Source organism: Tupaia chinensis, unplaced genomic scaffold (assembly GCF_000334495.1).
Source record: "Tupaia chinensis unplaced genomic scaffold, TupChi_1.0 Scaffold146907_1, whole genome shotgun sequence".
Lineage (NCBI taxonomy): Eukaryota > Metazoa > Chordata > Mammalia > Scandentia > Tupaiidae > Tupaia > Tupaia belangeri.
The window spans coordinates 3,038,061-3,057,582 of record NW_006206760.1 but is presented as its reverse complement, the minus strand read 5'-3'; the positions used below and the strand labels follow the sequence as shown (position 1 = coordinate 3,057,582).

The 19,522-nt window shown below is 46.0% G+C and overlaps 1 protein-coding gene across 6 annotated transcripts in view; it reads left to right on the top strand.

Moving 5' to 3' along the window:
• TBC1D1 (TBC1 domain family member 1) overlaps window positions 1–19,522 on the top strand; it is a 223,354-nt gene that overhangs the window by 102,767 nt on the left and 101,065 nt on the right. For 4 of the 6 annotated variants that reach the window (XM_006169247.3, XM_006169250.2, XM_027768578.1 and 1 more), the window contains 5 exons: window positions 4,005–4,096; window positions 8,808–8,918; window positions 11,906–12,034; window positions 13,235–13,321; window positions 15,891–16,168. In XM_006169247.3, the coding sequence (XP_006169309.1) occupies window positions 4,005–4,096; window positions 8,808–8,918; window positions 11,906–12,034; window positions 13,235–13,321; window positions 15,891–16,168 (697 nt within the window). Of the gene's footprint in view, window positions 1–4,004; window positions 4,097–8,807; window positions 8,919–11,905; window positions 12,035–13,234; window positions 13,322–15,890; window positions 16,169–18,907; window positions 19,076–19,522 lie in introns of all 6 variants that reach the window. The other 2 variants (XM_006169252.3, XM_006169248.3) reach the window with 2 other exon arrangements.

Genomic DNA, 19,522 nt, shown 5'->3' with positions numbered 1-19,522 from the left:
GCAATCCCTTCTGGAACTCCATTCTCCTCTCGGGATCTTGGGCACGCACGCACACCTGAGTTTAAGCCACTGGGTCTGGGACTCGAACTGCGGTCAACTACATGGGAGTCCAGCGACATAGCCATTACACTAACTGCTGGTCCCTCAGTTCTGCATTTGAACCGTGCGAGGAACACAGCTGCGGGGAGCAGTCGTATGGTGTTCCTTGCTTTGTTTTACAGGTTAGAGGAGCATTTGCGGGATTACTAGAATGAATTCGATTTTCAATGAAAATGAAAAGGTTGAAGTGAGGGTTTTTTTACTTTCTGCCTCGGAGCACATTGTCCTCAGGCAGGGCAGCGTCATCGGTGGGCATGTTCCCTAAGGAGGGCCTCTTCCTCTCCTGTCCTGACCACGAGGCTGGGAGGAATTGCGGTTTGCAAATGCCCTCGGTTCTGGTGACCTTTGTCCACCCTGCCCCTTTCTTCCTTTGCCCCTCTTCCCAGTATCACATGGGGCCCTCCGAGGAGATGCCTTTAGGTGGAAAGTTGCTGCAAAACCACCCTAAGAATTCCCACGCGGGCTGGGCGGTGGTGGTCTGGAAGGCTGACCCACACAGGGAGGTTCCAGGTTTGTGCCTGGAGACCTTCCTGAGTACGCTGGGCCTGTGCCCATGAGCCAAGCTCGATGAGACCCTGTTGGGGCTGCTGCGTGTCTCTCTCACCCAGAAGGAATAAATACATGAACTTAAAAAAAAAATGTAAAAATACCATATGGAAGGTGCGTGATCCTGAGCGGGACCACCCTCTCTGAGATGGAGAAAGAGGTCCTATGACTCTGGAGGTGTCCTGAAGACAGGCTGGAACGGGTTGGCAGAGCTCTTCAGTAGCCGCTGAAATGAACAGACTGCATGTCAGGATTTCACCCAAGACTGTCAGAAGGATATCCAGGGGGTCGGAAAAGTCAAGCTGCATTTTTGCCTAGAATATAGAAAAACACGCCGTGACTTCTCCAACCACCTGATAGTTCGTTTCAGTCTTCTTGGGGTTTGGGGTGGTTCCCCCCGTGTGACTGTTTCATCAAGCAGTGTAGCATTTCCAAAATCCGCTATCTGTGTCGGAGACATCTCCACGGGTGTGGAGAATATACGCTCTTATTTTATTAGACACTATTTTGCTCCAACATTTAAGCAGTGAGTACAGTGGAGCCTCGTATTAGCTGCCAGGTTGCTGGAAGACCACCACGGTCATGGAGGTCCCAGGACGCGAACCCAGTACTCAGCCTTATCCTGTCTGGCATTTTGTCCAAAAGCCTCAGTGTGGGAGAAAGGCCGGGCCTCCTGTCCAGTTCTGTTCCTGCTATGCCACCACCTGGTCCCTTGCCATATTGGTTATTTTTGTGACAGCCTCTTAGAGTTTTCGTGTTCTAAAAACAAACAAACAAACAAAAGTACAATGATTTTTCTGGAAGCTGTGACTGTTTGCACTGGAGTAGCAACCTCTGCCCTCCTCATTCAGACGGTGTGGCCTTGTCTGTTCTGGGGCAGGCTCAGCTGCTGATAGGCTGCCTGATCTTAGACAAGCCGCCTGGTTCCCCTGGACGTCAACAAACTCATCTCTCAAAAGGCCTGATTTCCAAGTCCCTGGTCCCACCGGTTTCCTCCGTTTTTCTGTAGTTACGTGGGTGCATCTGGCGCTGCTCTCTCGCTCACTGCCTCGGCCTCCTCAGGACGAGCAGAGGGACTGGCTGTTGGAGAGGGGGCAGCTGCCGGGGAAGGAAAGTAACCAGCGTGGGTCTCGTCCCGACAGTCGGGCCTGCAAGACTTCCCATCCTACATCTTCTCCCACGTGTGGCTTTTATCTCTGGACACAGAGAACTGGCAAAGTGGGCTCTAAGCTGTGTCTGTATGAGGAAGGAACTTCTTGACATACCAGATTCTAATGGCACAAAATTACTTTTTATTCTTACTTTTTAAAGATTTACTTTTTATTTTATTTTATTATTATTATTATTTTTTTGGAGAGGTTTTTGCTATAGGGTGTGTGCACTCACCAGACAGACAGAGACAGAAAGCGAGAAATCACCCCCCCCGGGGGGGATGGCCACACTGCAATCCCTTCTCCTCCATTCTCCTCTCGGGATCTTGCGCACACACGCACACACGCCCGGCGTGAGTTTAAGCCACCAGGTCTGGGACTCAACGGCGGTCGACTACATGGGAGTCCAGCGATGTAGCCATTACATCACCTGTTGGTCCCACTTATTTAAAAATTTTATTTACTATCATTATTCTTCACTTTTGACCAGAGAGACAGAAACAGAAAGGAAGCGAAAGTGAGAAAGCAAACTCAGGTCTGGGACTTGCACCGTGGTCAGACATGTGGGAGTCCAGTGCCTCAGCCACCAAGCTACCTGCTGGCCCTGGCATTAAAATGATATAATGACCTTGTTTCTTAACTTTTTTTCAAAATGCTTTGTGATGTCGGGAACCAGCAGTTAGCATAATGGCTATGTCGCTGGACTCCCACGTAGTTGACCGCAGTTTGCGTCCCAGACCCGGTGGCTTAGAATTCACGCCAGACGCGTGTGCGTGCGTGCCCAAGATCCCGAGAGGAGAATGGAGGAGACCGGATTGCGGCGTGACCATCCCCCCTGGGGGTGATTTCTTGCTTTCTGTCTCTCTGTCTCTCTCTGTCTGTCGAGCATACGCACCCTATAGCGAAAACCTCTCCAAAAAAATAAAAGCTTTGTGATGTTAAATAGTCTTAAGACAATTTTTCTTTTTTATTTAGTTATTTAATTTTATTAATTATTATTATTATTTTAAATTTGCTATAGGGCACATGTGCTCACCAGAGAGAGAGAGAGAGAGAGAGAGAGAGAGAGAAAGTGAGAAAGCAAGCTGCTGGATCCGGGGCTTGAACTGTGGTCAGCCATATGGGAGTCTAGTGCTTCAACCACCATGTCACCTGTTTTCCCCGCCTTAAAACTATTAATAAGCAAGCAGTGGTGAAAGAAAACTTGTTAGCCACCTGGGTCAGTTTTATGTTAAGGGCACCCAACGTGTGAGAGAATTATGTGTGTCAGTTTTCAAACCGAGTAGTAGTTTTTCCTTAAGAAAAAGTTGTTGGGGCCAGGAGGTGTGGCATGGTGGTTAAGGCAGCTGGATTCCGACCTGGCCCTCTGTGGTTCAAGTCCCGGGCCTGATGGCTTGAAAATCGCACTAGATGTGTGTACGTGTGCGTGCGTACCCAGAATCCCAGGAAAGGAATGGAGGAGAAGGGATTCCTGCATGGCCATCGTCCCCTTAGGGGGGTGATTCTCACTTTTCTTTTCTCCGTCTTTCTCCTCTGTGAGTACATGTGCCCTATGGCAAAAACTTAAAAAAGAAAAAGTTGTCCTGTTACATGTAAACCATCATGGAAATGTATCGGTTTCAAGGACAGCATTCTGATTATTGTGAGGTGTTCCAACATGGAGAAAGTAACGTGGAACCACACAAAGCTAGGTCGGATTCCGAGATGGTGGTCTTTGGAAATCATATACGCTCTCCAGACCTGGTTTCCTTAACCGTAAAATGGGGATAATGGCACCCCTTCATCAGATCATCTGGAGGCTTCAGTGAAATGATGCAAAACGTAATGCTTACTACAGAGTGCAGTTTAAAGACGATGGCAGTGATATCAGCTTTGTTTGATGTTATTGATTAGAATTCCCATAAAACAGGGCCTGCAGGTGGCATGGTGGTTGAGGGCGCTGGACTCCCAAATGGACGACCATGGTTCGAGCCCTGGACCTGGCAGCTTGCTTTCTCACTCTTTCACTCTGTCCCTTTTGGTCAAATTAAAATGAATAAATAAATAAAGTTGAATAAAGTAATTATTAAAAAAAAAGAATTTCCGTAAAACCTTGGAAGTCAGAAGTGGGTGGTCAGTTGAGAACATGAAGGGAATACAGAGGAAAGAGGTTAACTCCGCCATAACTTTTACCTGGTATTTTGATATGCCTTTTTTTTCTCTTCATAGGAATGAATCCTTCTAAAACCAAACTTGAACTGCAAAAGCACCTGACCACACTAACCAACCAGGAGCAAGCCACGATTTTCGAGGAGGTTCAGGTATAGTACAAGCTCTCGTGTGCAGGAGGAAGGACAGAGAGCGTCTTCCTGTGAAATGCCGTGTGTACCAAACAGCGGATGTGTCCAGCCCGGTGCTGGCACGGCCTTAGGACAGGACCTGCAGCTCCTCCTCCTCTTAGCTTTTCACCGTCCTTAGAGAGGCCAGGTCAGAACTGCACCCTCAATATCAGGGCTTGGCTTTTAGGGTAAAGTGACCAAAACAGAGAAACCTCTCCTATAGCAAAAAATATATTAGAATAAGAGAAAGGACATTGCAAAGGGGCCAGAGCCTCAGCCCAGGAGGCAGAAGACTTGAACTTTGGTCGGCCACACTCAGTCTGCTCCCTGGGAACCGTGGCCAGGCTGTCCCCACTCAAGATCTCATCCCGACAGGACGGGAGTCGGACAGGACGGTGTTTGGTGCCTGAACTTGGACGTCATCGTCCTGTTACTTCTCAGTTTTGAAAATAAATTGAGGGGAGGTTTTCTGCATAGAGCCACATAATCTATCCAACCTAAAAAATAAAAAAGTCAGAACAGGACAGAATACCCTGGCCTTCTGTGTCAGCTCTGAAGACCAGCTCTCGTCCCTGCAGTTAGCTGCGAGGTATCTCGGGGAGACCATGCCGCCTCTGCTGGCTTGCCTGTGACCCTGTAACCTTTCCTGATCAATTGCTAATGAGCTCATCGAAAATTCCATGCCTGCTTTAGCTCAGGGGCATGGTGTCCTGCACTTTTCTAGGGCAGAGAGGCCATCGGTACAAAATAGAAGTCTCTTTTTGGGGTGCATGGGGCAACCCGCAGCTGCTACAAATAGAGTCACTAAATAAGTTCACCAACTGGAGGATCATAAATTCTTCCTCCTCACTGGGCAAGGACCATGTGGATATGGTCCATGACTTGGCACTTTCGGAACAAAAAAATGAAAGGACTAGCTTTTTTTTTTTTTTTTTTGAGAGGTTTTTGCTATAGGGTGTGTGTACTCGCCGGAAAGGCAGAGAGAGACATAGAGACAGAAAGCGAGAAATCATCCCCAGAAAGGATGGCCACGCCGCAATCCCTTCTCCTCCATTCTCCTCTCGGAATCTTGAGCACGCACACACACACACACCTGGTGTGAGTTTTAAGCCACCGGGTCCGGGACGTGAACTGCATTCGACTATGTGGGACTCCAGCAACATAGCCATTACGCTAACTGCTGGTCCCGGGAGCCTCTTTCTCACAAGCATGGAAGATGTGCCTTCCTTCCCTAATAGGGATTTTCATTTTTTTCCTCTCATTTTAGTTTGCTATACAGTATGTGTACTCAGAGAGAGAGAGAAAGGAAAAGCAAGAAACCACCCCCTAGGGGAATGGCCATGCTACAGTCCCTTCTCCATTCTCTTCTTGGGATTTTGGGCATGCATGCACATGTACCTGGTGTGTTTTTCAAGCCACCAGTTCGGACTTGAACCACACAGTTGGCCATATGGGATCAAGCTGTATTAACCTCCATGCCACCTGCTGGCCCCTCCTCCTCCTCCTTCTTCTTTAATAATTGCTTTGTTTAACTTTATTTATTATTATTGTTAGTTTTCAGTTTGATCGGAGAGAGAAAGAGAGAGAGAGAGAAAGTGAGAGATCAAACTGCTAGGTCTGAGACTCGAACTGTGGACATCTATGTGGGAGTCCAGCGCCTTTAACCACCAAGCCACCGGCCAGCCTCCCTAGCTCCTTATTTTTTATTTAGACAGCACCATGTAGGTTTTTCTAAAACAGAGAAATGAGTCACGATAGGCGATGCATAGGAAGTCTTCTGCTGCTGTGAGAAGTTCCTCGTGGATGTGGTTCCGAGACTCCCCCTGCCCCAAGCACGCAGTGACTGTCCTGGGCTCCTGTGAACGTCTAAATCTCTGCAACCTGTTGGTTGCCCTGATCACCAAAAAAGGACTCTTGCTCTTTTTTGAAACATTTATTTATTCATTTCTTCCACGAGAGAGAGAGTGAGAATAATGAGGGGTCAGGCATCCCCAGCAGGGTCTTCATGCCATGATCCCATCCCCACAGCCATCCAGATTCCAGGTGTGCACGTGGGCCCTGCAGGTACAGATGTGCTCTGGGAGCTGAACCAGGGACCTTCCTGTTTGGGTTCACAGGAGGAGAAGGAACGGGGTCAGCTCTTAGACCTGCATCTGCTCGGAGACCTCTAGTTTCTGTCTCTTTCTCTTTTCTGGAACTTTTGTTTTGGCTCCATAGCTTTGCCTTTTCCAGCATGTCATATAGTTGAAATCTTACAGCATTGTAACTTTTTTTTTTTTTTTTAATGGAGAGAATTTTGCTTTAGGGCGCGTGCACTCGCTAGACAGACAGAGACAGAGAGACAGAAAGCAAGAAATCACCCCCCAGGAGGGATGGCCATGCCGCAATCCCTTCTCCTCCATTCTCCTCTTGGGATCCTGGACATGCACACACACACCCAGTATGAGTTTAAGCCACTGGGTCCAGAGCTCTAACTGTGGTCGACTACATAGTTCAGCGACATAGCCATTACGCTAACTGCTGGTCCCCACCATTGTAACCTTTTCAAATTGGCTTCTTTCATTTACCAATAAGTACCTAAGGTTTCCTCTCTGTCTGTTCATGGCTCGAGTATGCATTTCTTTCTATTGCTGAATAATATTCAACTTGATAGAATTTCCACAGTTTGTTTACCCAGTCACCTACTGAAAGACATCTTGGTTACTTTCAAGTTTGGGCAATTAGGAATAAAACTGCCATAAACAGTTGTATGTAGGTTTTTGTTGTGGGCGTAAGTTTTTAACTCATTTGGGTAAACACCAAGGAGTGTGATTACTGGTCGTGTGGTAAGAGTATGTTTGTTTAGTTTACAAGAAATCGCCAGACTGTCTTCCAAGTGGCTGGATCGTTTCGTAACTCCCACCAGCGATGAGAACATTCCTGTTCTTGCATCGAATTTTAGACTTAGCGTGTTCATGACCTTTTCTGGATCTAGCTGTGTAGAGTTGGGGTTAGAGCACTTAACCACCATTTTCCTTTTGTGAGGATCTCACAGAAACGGTCTAGAAAAATCTGCGTGTTGCATTTAATACATAACATTATGTAGCATCAAGATTCATAGCCTAAAGTTCAGGTGCTCCAGCATCTAAAACATTTAATACTTAAATCTGCAACTTGAAAGAATAGGAGATCCTCAATAAAAATAGACCTTTCGGGGTCTGCAGGTGGCATGGTGGTTAAGGGCATTGGACTCCCACGTGGTTGACCGCGGTTCTAGTCCCAGAGCTGGTGGCTTGCTTTTTCATTTTGTCTCTCTCTGTCTCTCTGTCCCTCTCTGGTCAAATTAAAAGAAATAAATAAAGTTAAATAATTCTTTAAAAAAATGAAACAAATCGGTCTAGTCATTTACCAACTTTTCCTCAACTCACAGGAACAGCCTACCCATCAAAATGAGCGTTTCCTTTAAGAGAGGGGATTCCAGAAGTTCTGGGTTCCTGTCACCTTTGCTTGTAATGCCTTTAACATTTGGGGCTAAGTCACGGCTCCTTGGTTAGTTGGGGAGGAAGGTTGCCAGTTGATCTAGACTCAGATATGTTATCATTGATTGACTTATCACATCTTGACTTTTTTTTTTTTTTAATATTCTTGCCATAGGGAGTATGCCCTTATAGGAGAGACAGTGAGAGAGAAAGTGAGAAATCACCCCCACAGAGTTGAATGGCCATGCTGCAGTCCCGTCTCCTCCATTCTCCTCCTGGGATTTTGGGCACATAGACACACACATCTGGTATGAGTTTCCAGCCTCCGGGTCTGGGACTTGAACTGTGGTCAGCCATGTGGGATCCAGCAGCCTCAATCACCACACCACTGGCTGGCTCTTTTCCTTCTGTTTTAAAAACTACTTGTTTCTTAAATAACTGGACTATGCCTCTGTCTGATGTTAAAAATGTATTTTAGGGGCTGGGCCCATAGCTTTTAGAAGTTTATGGAATGCAGGACCAGCAGTTGGTGTAATGGCGATGTTGCTGGACTCCCATGTAGTCGACTGTGGTTCGAGTCCCAGACCCGGTGACTTAAACTCACACCAGGCACGTGTGCGTGCGCGCCCAAGATCCCGAGAGGAGAATGGAGGAGAAGGGATTGCAGCGTGGCCATTCCCACTCGGGGGGTGATTTCTCACTTTCTGTCTCTCTGTCTCTCTCTGTCTTTCTGGCGAGCACTCGCACCCTATAGCAAAAACCTCTCCAAAAGAAAAAGAAGTTTATGGAATGGGATCCTGTATGCCCAGTGGTGGTTCAAATCCTGGCCCCGGAACTTGAAGGCACCCTGGGTGCATATACGTGCCCGGAAGTTTGAGAGGATGGAGACATTGAGTGGAAGGGATTGTGATATGCTCATGCTCCGTTGGGGGGCATTCTCATTCTCTCTTTCTCTGATGAACTCACATGCCCTCTGACAAGTAATTAAAAGAAACAAAAGACAATTATTTGAGGTATGAAGGCATAAGATGGAAAGTTAAGTCTAGCCCATTCATTGACGGTTAAAACTTATCTCCACCTTGAGGACCTTTGGTGCCCCCTAGTGGCGTGGCTAGGTAGAAGCACTCTTGGTAGATGGGAACTTGGCATTTCTGGAAAGGGGGAGTTTAGTGATTATGTTGACCTTTAACCACTGACATCATATATCCTCTTTCTGATTTCTTTTTGAAAAAAAGAAACTGAGACCCAGAAATGAGCAGCGAGAGAATGAGTTGATTATTTCTTTTCTGAGATGTTTATATGAAGAGAAGCAGAAAGAACACGTCCACGTTGGGGAGATGAAACAGGTATGGCATTTTTGTCTTCTACCGTGGACACAAAGTCTTGAGAATGTGCCGGAGCTCTGAACCCTTTTCTCCCTGTGTTTTCTTTTTATTTGTTGCACACGTAGAGAGATTTCAAGATTAGGTTTCTGTGTCATGGAGGGGGTGGGGCTGTTGCTCTGACAAGGGGCTTGACGTAGGGCACCAGGAATCGGGTTCACGCTGCCAGGACAGCTAGCTGCAGGACCTGCCGAGAGCAGCCACTGTCACCCCGTTCATCCCTCATAAAATGGGAACGACATTACGTTTGCATTCAGCGTTACATCAAGTACCTAAAAGTTCTCAATAACATTGATGCTGGGACTAGCAGATGGTGTAACAGTTACGTCGCTGGACTCCCACGCAGTCAACCCTAGTTCGAGTCCTGGACCTGGCGTCTTAAAACTCACGCTGGACACGTGTGCGTGCATGCCCAAGATCCCGAGAGGAGAATGGAGGAGAGGGGATCACAGCACGGCTATCCTTTCTGCGATTGGCTTTCTGTCCCTCCAGCACCCTATAGTAAAAATCTCTCTTAAACAAACAAACAAAAAAATACAGATGCCACATGAATGTCGGCCGTGCCACTAACAAAGCAGATACGCGTCGGGCAGTACGTCGGGCAGTGTGGTTTATGTGCGTTCACATTGGGACTTTCATTCCTCCTGTTTTATGTAAGAGGGAGGACAGCGTCTCCCTCCCGCCCTCCACTGTCCATAGCTGTATTTAGATTTTCTGGTTGTGGGGTGCCGTGTCAGAAGCTGGGCTACTTGCACAGCTCTGCCTCTGAGGAACTTCTTGTCCCGGGTTGGGTTTACTTGGTGCTAGAGACCATTTTTCTGTGTCTTCGACTCCATGTAAGTCGGTTCCTACTAAGGCATTTCTGTCAGTAACTTCAAACTACATACATTTTGTTTCCTCGGCCAGGAAATACAGAGGAAATTGAGTGAAAGGCATTCGGTTTCCTTAGTCTTCCAAAGCGCACTGTCCTTCTTTTTGCAAACCCTTCCTGAATGCTTGTCCCAGGGCACCTCACTGCTCCCTGGCATGCGCGCCCCCTCGCCCCGCTGCCCTGGCAGGGCCTTCGTCATCTGGTATCCCGAGTGTGCGGTTCTGCTCGGGGGCACACTCACCAGCTCTCTTTCCTGAACTCAGAGCGCCCAGGTACGGTGTCCACCATGGTGTTCTTCATCTCACCAGCTGACCCCAGGGTGTCCTCACAGTGACCCTAATGCAGTGTGGTACCATGATTCAGGCTCCTGCTTCCTCTTCCTCCCTTCCCAGGTGTAGCCTGCAGGCTGTCTGGGTTCTGTGCCCTCCTGCTCACCTGGTAGGCCGCCCACTCTGAGGTTTCAGTTAATCCCACAGTCCCCCTCTCAGCCTCTTTCTTGCCCCTGTTCTACTTCTTTTCTCCCTCTTTTGGTGCCACTAATAGTATTTTTCTCTTAACGTTTTTTTCCCTGAGTCTGACTTGTTCGATCATTTCATAGTCACGGAGAACTTCTAGAAAAGGGAAGCATTTATGGCGCATGGAAAATTTTAACCTAAGCACTCACTCTGTTTTTATGGACCTGAGTAATACCTTTATGATTTGGGCATAGAGTCGTTCAATGGATAAATGCATTAAGAATGTGGTTTTTTCCTCCTGTTTTAAAAACACCAAGAATTTGATGTAAGAGACTGAACTTCTCAGGCACAACTGGCGTCCTGACGGTACTTTCGCTAGGGGATTCTAAACGTTCTGTGACCCAGAAGCCTCCTGCCTGCGTCTGTAAGGGAGTTGACCTGATCTCTAGATGCACTCGGCGTCCCCCGCCTGGACACCCTGATGGGCTCTGAGGAGCAGGGTTTTCGGAGCAGCAGCTACTTAGTCAATTAATCTGATGTCGCTTTGGAACGCACCAGTATTTTCCTGCTTGCATTTTCTTTTTTTTTTTTTTTTTTTAAAAAATTCTTTTACCTGATTTTTAAAATTTATTTATTTATTTATTTATTTATATTTGACCAGTGAGGTACAGGGTGAGAGAGAGAAAGAGAGGGTGAGGAAGAAAGCAAGCCACCAGGTCCGGGACTTGAACTATGGTCGGCCATGTGGGAATCCAGTGCCCTTAACCACCACGCCACCTACTGGCCCCCTGCTTGCAGTTTCTATGGTCTGAGACTTTCACCACGTGGATTTCTTTACCTTGTTGTTGGACCTTAACATTCCCATGGCCTTTGGAAGTGTGTTAGGGCCTAGAGGTAGGCAGAGGTGAGACCGTGGCTTTGACAAAGAACTTCTCTGGCCACCGGCCTTCAAAGGAGGCCAGTGGGCACTGAACACTCATCCCAGTACTGAGCTTCTGTCAGTTCGAAGACTAAAGGACAGTGGTGGGGAGCTGTCAGGGGAATAATTTTCTATAAATTAGAAAAATACTGAGTGGATCCTTCCTTATTTATTTATTTTAATTTGACCAGAGAGGGACCAAGTGAGAGAGAGAAAGAGAAAGAGAAAACAGCCACCAGGACCAGGACTTTTTTTTTTTTTTTCCCCAGGTCCAGGACTTGAACTGTGAGTCAGCCATGTGGGAGTCCAATGCCCTTAACCACCACGCCACCTGCTGGCCTCTATATGTCACTTCTTTTAATCTCACAACCCAGTGTTGTGATTAGATCTCATTGATCTCAAGTGACTGAAAAGGAAATTAAGGCAAAAGGAAATCAAGGCTCGGATGAAGTAAGACACCCGTGTTCATGAACGGCCACTCTCTGACCCGGGGCAGAGCCTGATTTCCGCACTGCCTTTACTGATTCATTTCAAAGCACATTTTCTGATTTCGTTTGGGAGAGTAAAAGCAACTGTGGAAGACAGAGCTGTTTCCTGGACTTGCCGCTAAGTCACAGCTGAGATGAGAACACAGAGTCAGCACGAAGGCCCAGTGTCTTAAAAAATGATAATTGATGTATCTTCTCATTGTTTCATTTTTTTCTAGGCATCGCAGATTGCACCAGAGAATATTGGAAGTGAATTGGCACCCAGTGCCACGCGATTTCGGCTAGATATGTTGAAAAACAAAGCAAAGCGATCTTTAACAGAGTCTTTAGAAAGTATTTTGTCTCGGGTAAGTAGTATAATTTCTCCTGATTTAAGTTAAATTGTTTTTATTTTTTATTTTGGAGAGCCTAAGATCCTTTTCTGTTTTTATTTCCATGTTCATTGTAAAGTTTAAAGGTCATCAAAATCATCTTTGCTTCTTTTTGGTCTTAGAACAATATTATGTACATTAAAATTATTTTTAACTTGGTCTAGGGTTCTTTTTTTTAAAAAAAAAAAAAACTCTACTTTCTTGTATTATATCTCATGAAACTGTTATCTGTTGACCAGTTCCCCTAACGAGCAGAAATTAGAGACACCGAACAACAGCAGGTAACACTCACTGGCATTTTGAGTCCCTGGTGACACCGGGAGACAAGAACACACTCCCAGGTCTGGGACTCGAACCCCGGTGGGCCATGGGGGAGTCCAGTGCCCTTACCCGCCATGCCACCTGCCGGCGTTTGAGTCCCAGACCTGGCAGCTTACTTTCTCTCTCACTCTGTCCCTCTCTGGTCAAATTTAAATAAATAAATAAATAAATAAATAAATTTAAATTAGCTAATTCTGTACAAAAAGAAATACCACGTCCCATCAGTAGCCCTGGTGGACTTCTAAGAAATCAGAATTAACTTTTTGCTTTTTGCCGAGGTCTCACACCTTTCTGGAACTCCTAGTATCTTCCTATGGCTCTTTCTGATTTTATGACACTCTGGCTTTGAAACATGTGCTTTTTAAAAATTTTTTTAAGTTATATTTTCTTTGTTGGAAGATGTTTCTGAGGAGTTTGCAGCATGCTCTGCAAACTCCTCAGAAACATCAAAGGTACCGAGCTGGTTTTGCAAGGGTCTGCATTTGAGAGCTTCCAGAAGGCTTGCACATGGTTCGAGGGACACAGAGCTGGCTGGTTTCGGCGCCTCGTGATGCAGGAGAGAGCTGCGGTGTCGCTAGCTTAAGCACGAGCTTTTCTTCCTAACAGATTGTCGCTTCTTCCTGCCTGCTACCCCTGCCAAATGACCCGAGGTGTTTTGGAACATTTAGATTGGTGTCTTATATATATTTTTTAAAAGAATAAAGCAAAACAAGGACAGAAATGTCAACTGTCGTAATGCACACGCAGCGTTTCTCAGTCCGTTCCTTTTTTCCTGAGCTGCTTTAAATGAATCAAGGTGCTGATGCCTTTGCAAAAGCCTCAAGGTCATAACTCAACTGCTTTTTGTTTCTGTAGGGTAATAAGGCCCGAGGGCTGCAGGAACCTTCTGCCAGCGTGGATCTGGACAGCTCTGCGTCTAGTACTTTAAGTAACACCAGCAAAGTAAGCACATTTCTCTTTGCAGAGGCTAACAGATAGCTCCCGCTGATCTTCTGCCTGCAGGACCTTCTCAGAAAGAATAAGAAGAAGCCTCATACCTCCACACATAAAAAGTGCAATGCTTCCAGAATTCTTGCTGTAGGCAGAGGGCTTCTCGTACAGTTCTTCTGCAGCGCGAACGTCTGACGTGAAGAGGGGGGACCATTCAACAAGGAAAGGGGATCCCAATTCTAGACGACCCAAGCCTCCTTTATTACGATGCACAAGTTTCTTTCCCAAGTAGATTTTCTAGTAATAAAAGTAATTAAATTCAGGGAAAAAAATCTCAAAAATGGGACTGTGTAATCAGAAAAGTAGGCAGCTTAAATTTCGGAAACTATCCGCTAGCTGGCGCTATGATCCTCATGAAACATGACTTTCTTTTTTTTTTAAATAAGCAATTTACCTTCACCCTATGGCACCATGCATAGCTTTGTGATAATGAATTGGCTATCAATTCTCTTTGGTAATAAATCTGTGGCTAGGTTTTTGTTTTAACGTCACTTTCCAGATGCTTAAGCATATTTAAACCTGGTTAGTTTGACTTGATAACTACCAAGAAGTGGGTTTGGGGTCTCGTTCTGAGAGGCCCGCTTTCCCTTCTGCCGTCGGAGCACGCTCTGATGTAAGCAAGAGAGAATTTTTGTGGTGGCCAGCTCCTTACCACAGGCATGTTTCAATCCTTCTGCGGTCTCTCCTAGACGTGTAGCTTTTCAAAGCGTTTAGTCCATAAACGACAGTCAGAAGCACAGTTGTGACCTAGTTCACAAACTCACACGTGTTCGGACACTCCAGTAAAAGCTTACAAAACCGTTTACTGTGAACAAAATGCCAGACCTGCAAGTATTTTCTGTTTTATTTAAAAATGCTGATGGCGGGACCAGCAGTTGGCGTAATGGCTATGTCACTGGACTCTCAGGGAGTCGACTGCAGTTCGAGTCCTGGACCCGGTGGCTTAAACTCACTCCAGGCGTGTGTGCGTGCGTGCCCAAGATCCTGAGAGGAGAATGGAGGAGAAGGGATTGCAGTGTGGCCATCCCCCGCTGGGGGGTGATTTCTCGTTTTCTGTCTCTCTTTCTGGCGAGTGCATGTGCCCTATAGCAAAAACATCTCCAAAAAAAAAAAAAAATGTATCGACCAACCCAGTCCTACGCTCAGTAAGCATTAGACTGTGCGAGTGGGAGTAGTTCATTCCTTTGAAAGAGCATGGGTCCTGAAAGCACTCAACCATAAAGTACTGTCAGTGCCCAGCCAGCAAATTCGTCGGGGACCTAATAAAATAACAAGTAATATCTATATAGTATTTTGCAGTGTACTTACTACTCTTGGTTGTGTTATCTTGCTTAATTCTTAGACCCCGGTGGGATACATTTTTACTAAACCGTTTTACAGATGAGGGAATCGAAGTGCAGGAAGAAGTTAGGATTTGCCTTGAATCATGTAATAAGTACTTGAAGAAAGATTTGTCTAACTCTAAGAAGAATAAAAGGTATCTTATTAAAAAATAAGTAGTTATTGGGTCGTTGAAAAGGTCACAGTGCATTTTTGTATAGAAAAATGTAGAGAAATCTGTCATGACTTTCCCAATGACCTAATATTTAATCTTATTTATTATTATTATTTTTTAATTTGCTATAGGGCACATGAGCTCACCAGAGAGAGGGAGAAAGAGAGAAAGAGAGAGATTGGGGAAGAAAGTGAGGAAGCAAGCTGCCAGGTCCAGAACTCGAACTGCAGTCAGCCATGTGGTATCCAGTGCCTTAACTACCATGCCATCTGCTGGCCCCAAGGGTATTGGGTTGTTTTTTGTTTTCTTTCTTTTTTGGAGAGGTTTTTGCTATAGGGCGTGTGTGCTCACCAGAAAGATGGAGACAGAGAGACAGAAAGCAAAAAAATCACCTCCCAGGGGGATGGCCACGCTGCAATCCCTTCTTCATTTTCCTCTTGGGATCTTGGGCATGCACGCACATGTACCTGGCATGAGTCTAAGCCACTGGGTCCAAGACTCAAACTGCAGTTGACTACATGGGAGCCCAGAGACATAGCCGTTAACGCCAACTGCCGGCCCCAAGGGTATCGTTTTTAACCTCAGTATTATAAAGTTAAATCTTGATATTAGATCAGGTTCAGAAAGGGCCTTAAAATGTGGGTTTAACGAGTGAACACACTGGGCAGAGCCGAAGAGCTCAGTCTGACCCAGTGGTGGAGCCAAGTTACACAGCATTCATGATACTTTCCTAGGCTGTAGTGAAGAGTTCTTTTTCCTCGAGGGAGCTGTGTAAGGCTTTGCTACAGAGTATTCTATGGCTTACATCCTTCACCCTTGCATTTGGGCAGTTTCCCCGTTTCCCCAGCAAACAAGCCTCTGGTCTGACCACCAGGTCTTTCCTACACCTTTGTTTTATCTCTGGTGGCCGCTAGGGGACATCCTCAGCAGATGTGCTCCCGTACTAAACCTTTGTCCTGCTTAGAGAAATGACGAACCCACAAACCCTCCTGAGCTGTGTCTGATCTGCCGTCTGTCTGGTCCCAGGAGCCATCCGTGTGTGAAAAGGAGGCCCTGTCCGTCTCGGAGAGCTCCTTCAAGCTCCTTGGCTCCTCAGATGACCTGTCCAGTGACGTGGAGGGCCAATCAGCAGAGCCGGCTCCACTTTCGCCCCAGCAGGCCTTCAGGAGGCGAGCGAACACCCTGAGTCACCTCCCTCTGGATTGCCAGCAACCTCCGGAACCTGCCCAGGGGTCTCCAGGGGTCTCTCAACGGAAGCTTATGAGGTATCACTCAGTGAGCACAGAGACGCCTCATGAACGAAAGTAAGATTCGTTTAAGACATAGATTTGTTGTGTGAATAGCTGGGGGCATATCTGACTACCAGGTATGTGCGTCCCAGGTACCTTTACTGGGTAGACGAGAAGGTCAAGCCGGGTTTCCCTGTTGACTTAAGACACAGCTTGAAGCAGTGACACGTCCCAGCTCCCTTCATAAACATGTAGAATAGGACACACTTGTTACTGTGTAAGTAAGAAGTGTCATCCAGAAGCAGGTAAGTGTGAGCAGAATGGTGCCACCGCACGCAACAATTACTCCTCCAGCAGTCCGAGACACTGCTGACTTCGGAACTGGGCTCTGGGCTTTGAGGAGCGCTAGGGAGTGGGCAAGCAGATGAATCCTCACCTGGAAAGAGCTGCAGTGGGACGGTGTGATCCCCACAGGCAGAGCAGGAGAGGCGTGTTGGGTCTCACAGGAACGTGGGTGTCACAGTGGACTGAGGAGCCCTGGGTTCTGGGCCTAGCTTTGTTGTAGACTAGTTTGACCTGGGCAAATTTGTGGAACTTCTCCATATGACAAAATTGGAAGAGGCATTTTCTAAAATCTCTTTTTACCTTGAGAATTCTATATTATTCTAGCAGGATTTACTATTTTTTTTTTTTTAAGAATTACTTTATTTAACTTTTATTTATTGATTTTTATTTGACCAGAGAGGAACAGAGTGAGAGAAAGAGCGAGAAAGAGGGAAAGTGAGAAAGCAAGCCACCAGGTTCAGGACTCGAACCACAGTCGGCCGTGTGGGAGCCCACCGCCCTTGACCACTATGCCACTTGCTGGCTCCATATTTACAGTTTTAATAATTGGGCTCAAATGAATAGTGGGAATTTTCTGGTTATAAAAAGGGATGAACACTACATACAGACTTCAAAAAGTTCGTAGAAAATAGAATTAAAGTCCATGTTTATTTTGGTGCAAATTAATTTTGAAATATATGCATATTTTTCCATAAGACACATTTTCCATGGACTTTATGAAGACTCTGATTATGAGAAGGCAATTAATTTTACTCTAGGTGCCAGAGACTATAAATGGACACAGAATTATCTTTAAAAATGAACTTTACAGAGGACCAGCAGGTGGCATAGTGGTTAAAGAGCTAGAGTCCCACATGGCTAACCACGGTTCAAATCCTGGACCTGGATGCTTAAAATCACACTGGGCATGTTTGTGTGCATGCCCATAGTCCCAGGAGGAGGATGGAGGAGAAGGGATTACAGCATGGCCATCTCCTCTGGGGAGGTAATTTCTCACTTTCTCTCTCACCGTCTTTCTCTCTATCTCTCTCTGGCTAGTGCACGTGCCCTATGGCAAAACCCAAAAACTGAATAAACGAAAGAAAAAGCTTTAGAAGTCTTATAATCCCTTGGGGCCAGCAGATGGCTTAATGGTTACATCACTGGACTCCCACATGGCTGACTATGGTTTGAGTCCTGGACCCAGAGCCTTGAAACTTATGCCAGTTGTTTGCGTGTGAGTGTCCAAAATCCTGAGAGGAGACTGGAATAGAGGGGATTGTGGCGTTGCCATCCTCCCACGCGGTGATTTCTCGCTTTCTGTCTCTCACCCTCCTTGGCAAATGCACACACCCTGTAACAAAAATCTCTTTAAAAAAATTTTTAAAAAAAGAAGTCTTGTAATCCCTTACCTTTTAAATATGAGGGCCACACCTCTGTACAGTTCCTTCCCTGCTCTGATTGGCAACCACAGAAGCCACCGGGCGTCTGTGTCGTGCGGTTGATACATGGACGATGGGGACTCTGCACACAGGCGTGACTCTGCCGCGGCGTTCGAGATGTCTCGATGGAAGAAGTAACAATCCTGCAGAATGTCGTAAAGCCCCTCAGCTTCCTTTTCATTCAGCCATTGACAATAGTTGTTGGTTCTTTGGAATTCAGCTGGATAACTCTGATCACAGAAGCAGGACCTACTTCAGAAGCTAACACTTAATAAACGCGACATTTTAGAGACAAGCATAGCTTGGCTGTAACTGTGTAAGTTTCTTAAGACTCTGTCTACACGCTGCTGTTGTTCCGCCTAACCGCTGCAAGCCTAGCCCTCTCTTTCCAGCACTTTTGGTGATAATGGAAGCAGTTGTGTCCAGAATCCTAGTTTTCTTGCTAAGCCTGCTGTTTCATGCATGCCAGATGTGGTGTTGGTGCCTTTCCTTTCTCCCCTAAGAAAGCAATTTTGTAAAGAGTCATGTCAGACATGAGTGACAAGAGGGATAGGGACGTGTCTGTCTGTCTGTCTCTTTATAGCACGCCCCTCTTGGCTTTCTTCCCTTCTTGTAAAGTCTTTTCTTGTTTATCTATAGGAAGCAAGACATTGACATTCCTGGCAGGATATTGTTCATTTGAAAGGAAATTGTATTTTTTAAATTGATTTTTTTTTTTTTTTGCTTATGTTTTAATTTAATTTTTACATTTTTTTCCCCCTGTCAGTTCCCAAAACAGGAATAGAAATAAAAGTATTATTGGGAACATAGGCAAGTGGGAAATAATCAGTCATCGCCTATGACACATTCTGGTTTTTCCTGAAAATTCCCTTTGGCGGCGAGAGAGCAGAGATGAGGAGGAGGGATGGAAAGAAGTGCTCTCGCTGTGACTTCAAAAGGAAATAACGAGGCCCAGACACCTGCTCCTTTCCCTCTGGTTTCTCCATGCTTCCCCGTCAGTCTCCCTTCCCCCTCTAATCCCCCCATGCTTTCTCTAATTGTCATTTAGCGTGGACCAGCCACCCGTGGGCGTGGGCGAGGCTAAGAGTGGCTCAGGTCAGTCTTCAGCTCCTGCTACTCCACCTCGTCTTAACCCCTCCGCCTCCTCGCCCAACTTTTTTAAGTACCTAAAACATAATTCCAGTGGGGAACAGAGCGGAAATACTGTGCCGAAGAGGTGAGCGCACCCGCATGCCACGTTCAGTGTTGTTCGTCTTCCCGGGGAGCTCACACTGCAGGGAGCATGTGCTAAATGGGAGGAGAGGCCAGCAGGAAGCCGGGGCCACCGCTTGAGTGTGTGTCTTTGTGTTGGCGTACGGTTATTTTCGGTTGTATTATTTCCAATCTGTCATCTGTCATTCGAACCATCCTAATTTTTTTTTACTGTTGATGAATTTTCTTAAAAAGTATCATAGAAACAGGTTTTGATGGCAAACTTTTATGTTTATATATTTGCATACTCATAGACACAGATGCATATTTATTTATTTTCACCTACTACTGCCTTCGTGTGTATACACACACAGCTTAACAAGTGTTCAATCACGTACACTGCAGTGATGTGAAAAATGAAACTTCCTGATTAATTTAGAATTTTTTTTTTTTTTTTTTTGCGTTTTGAAAG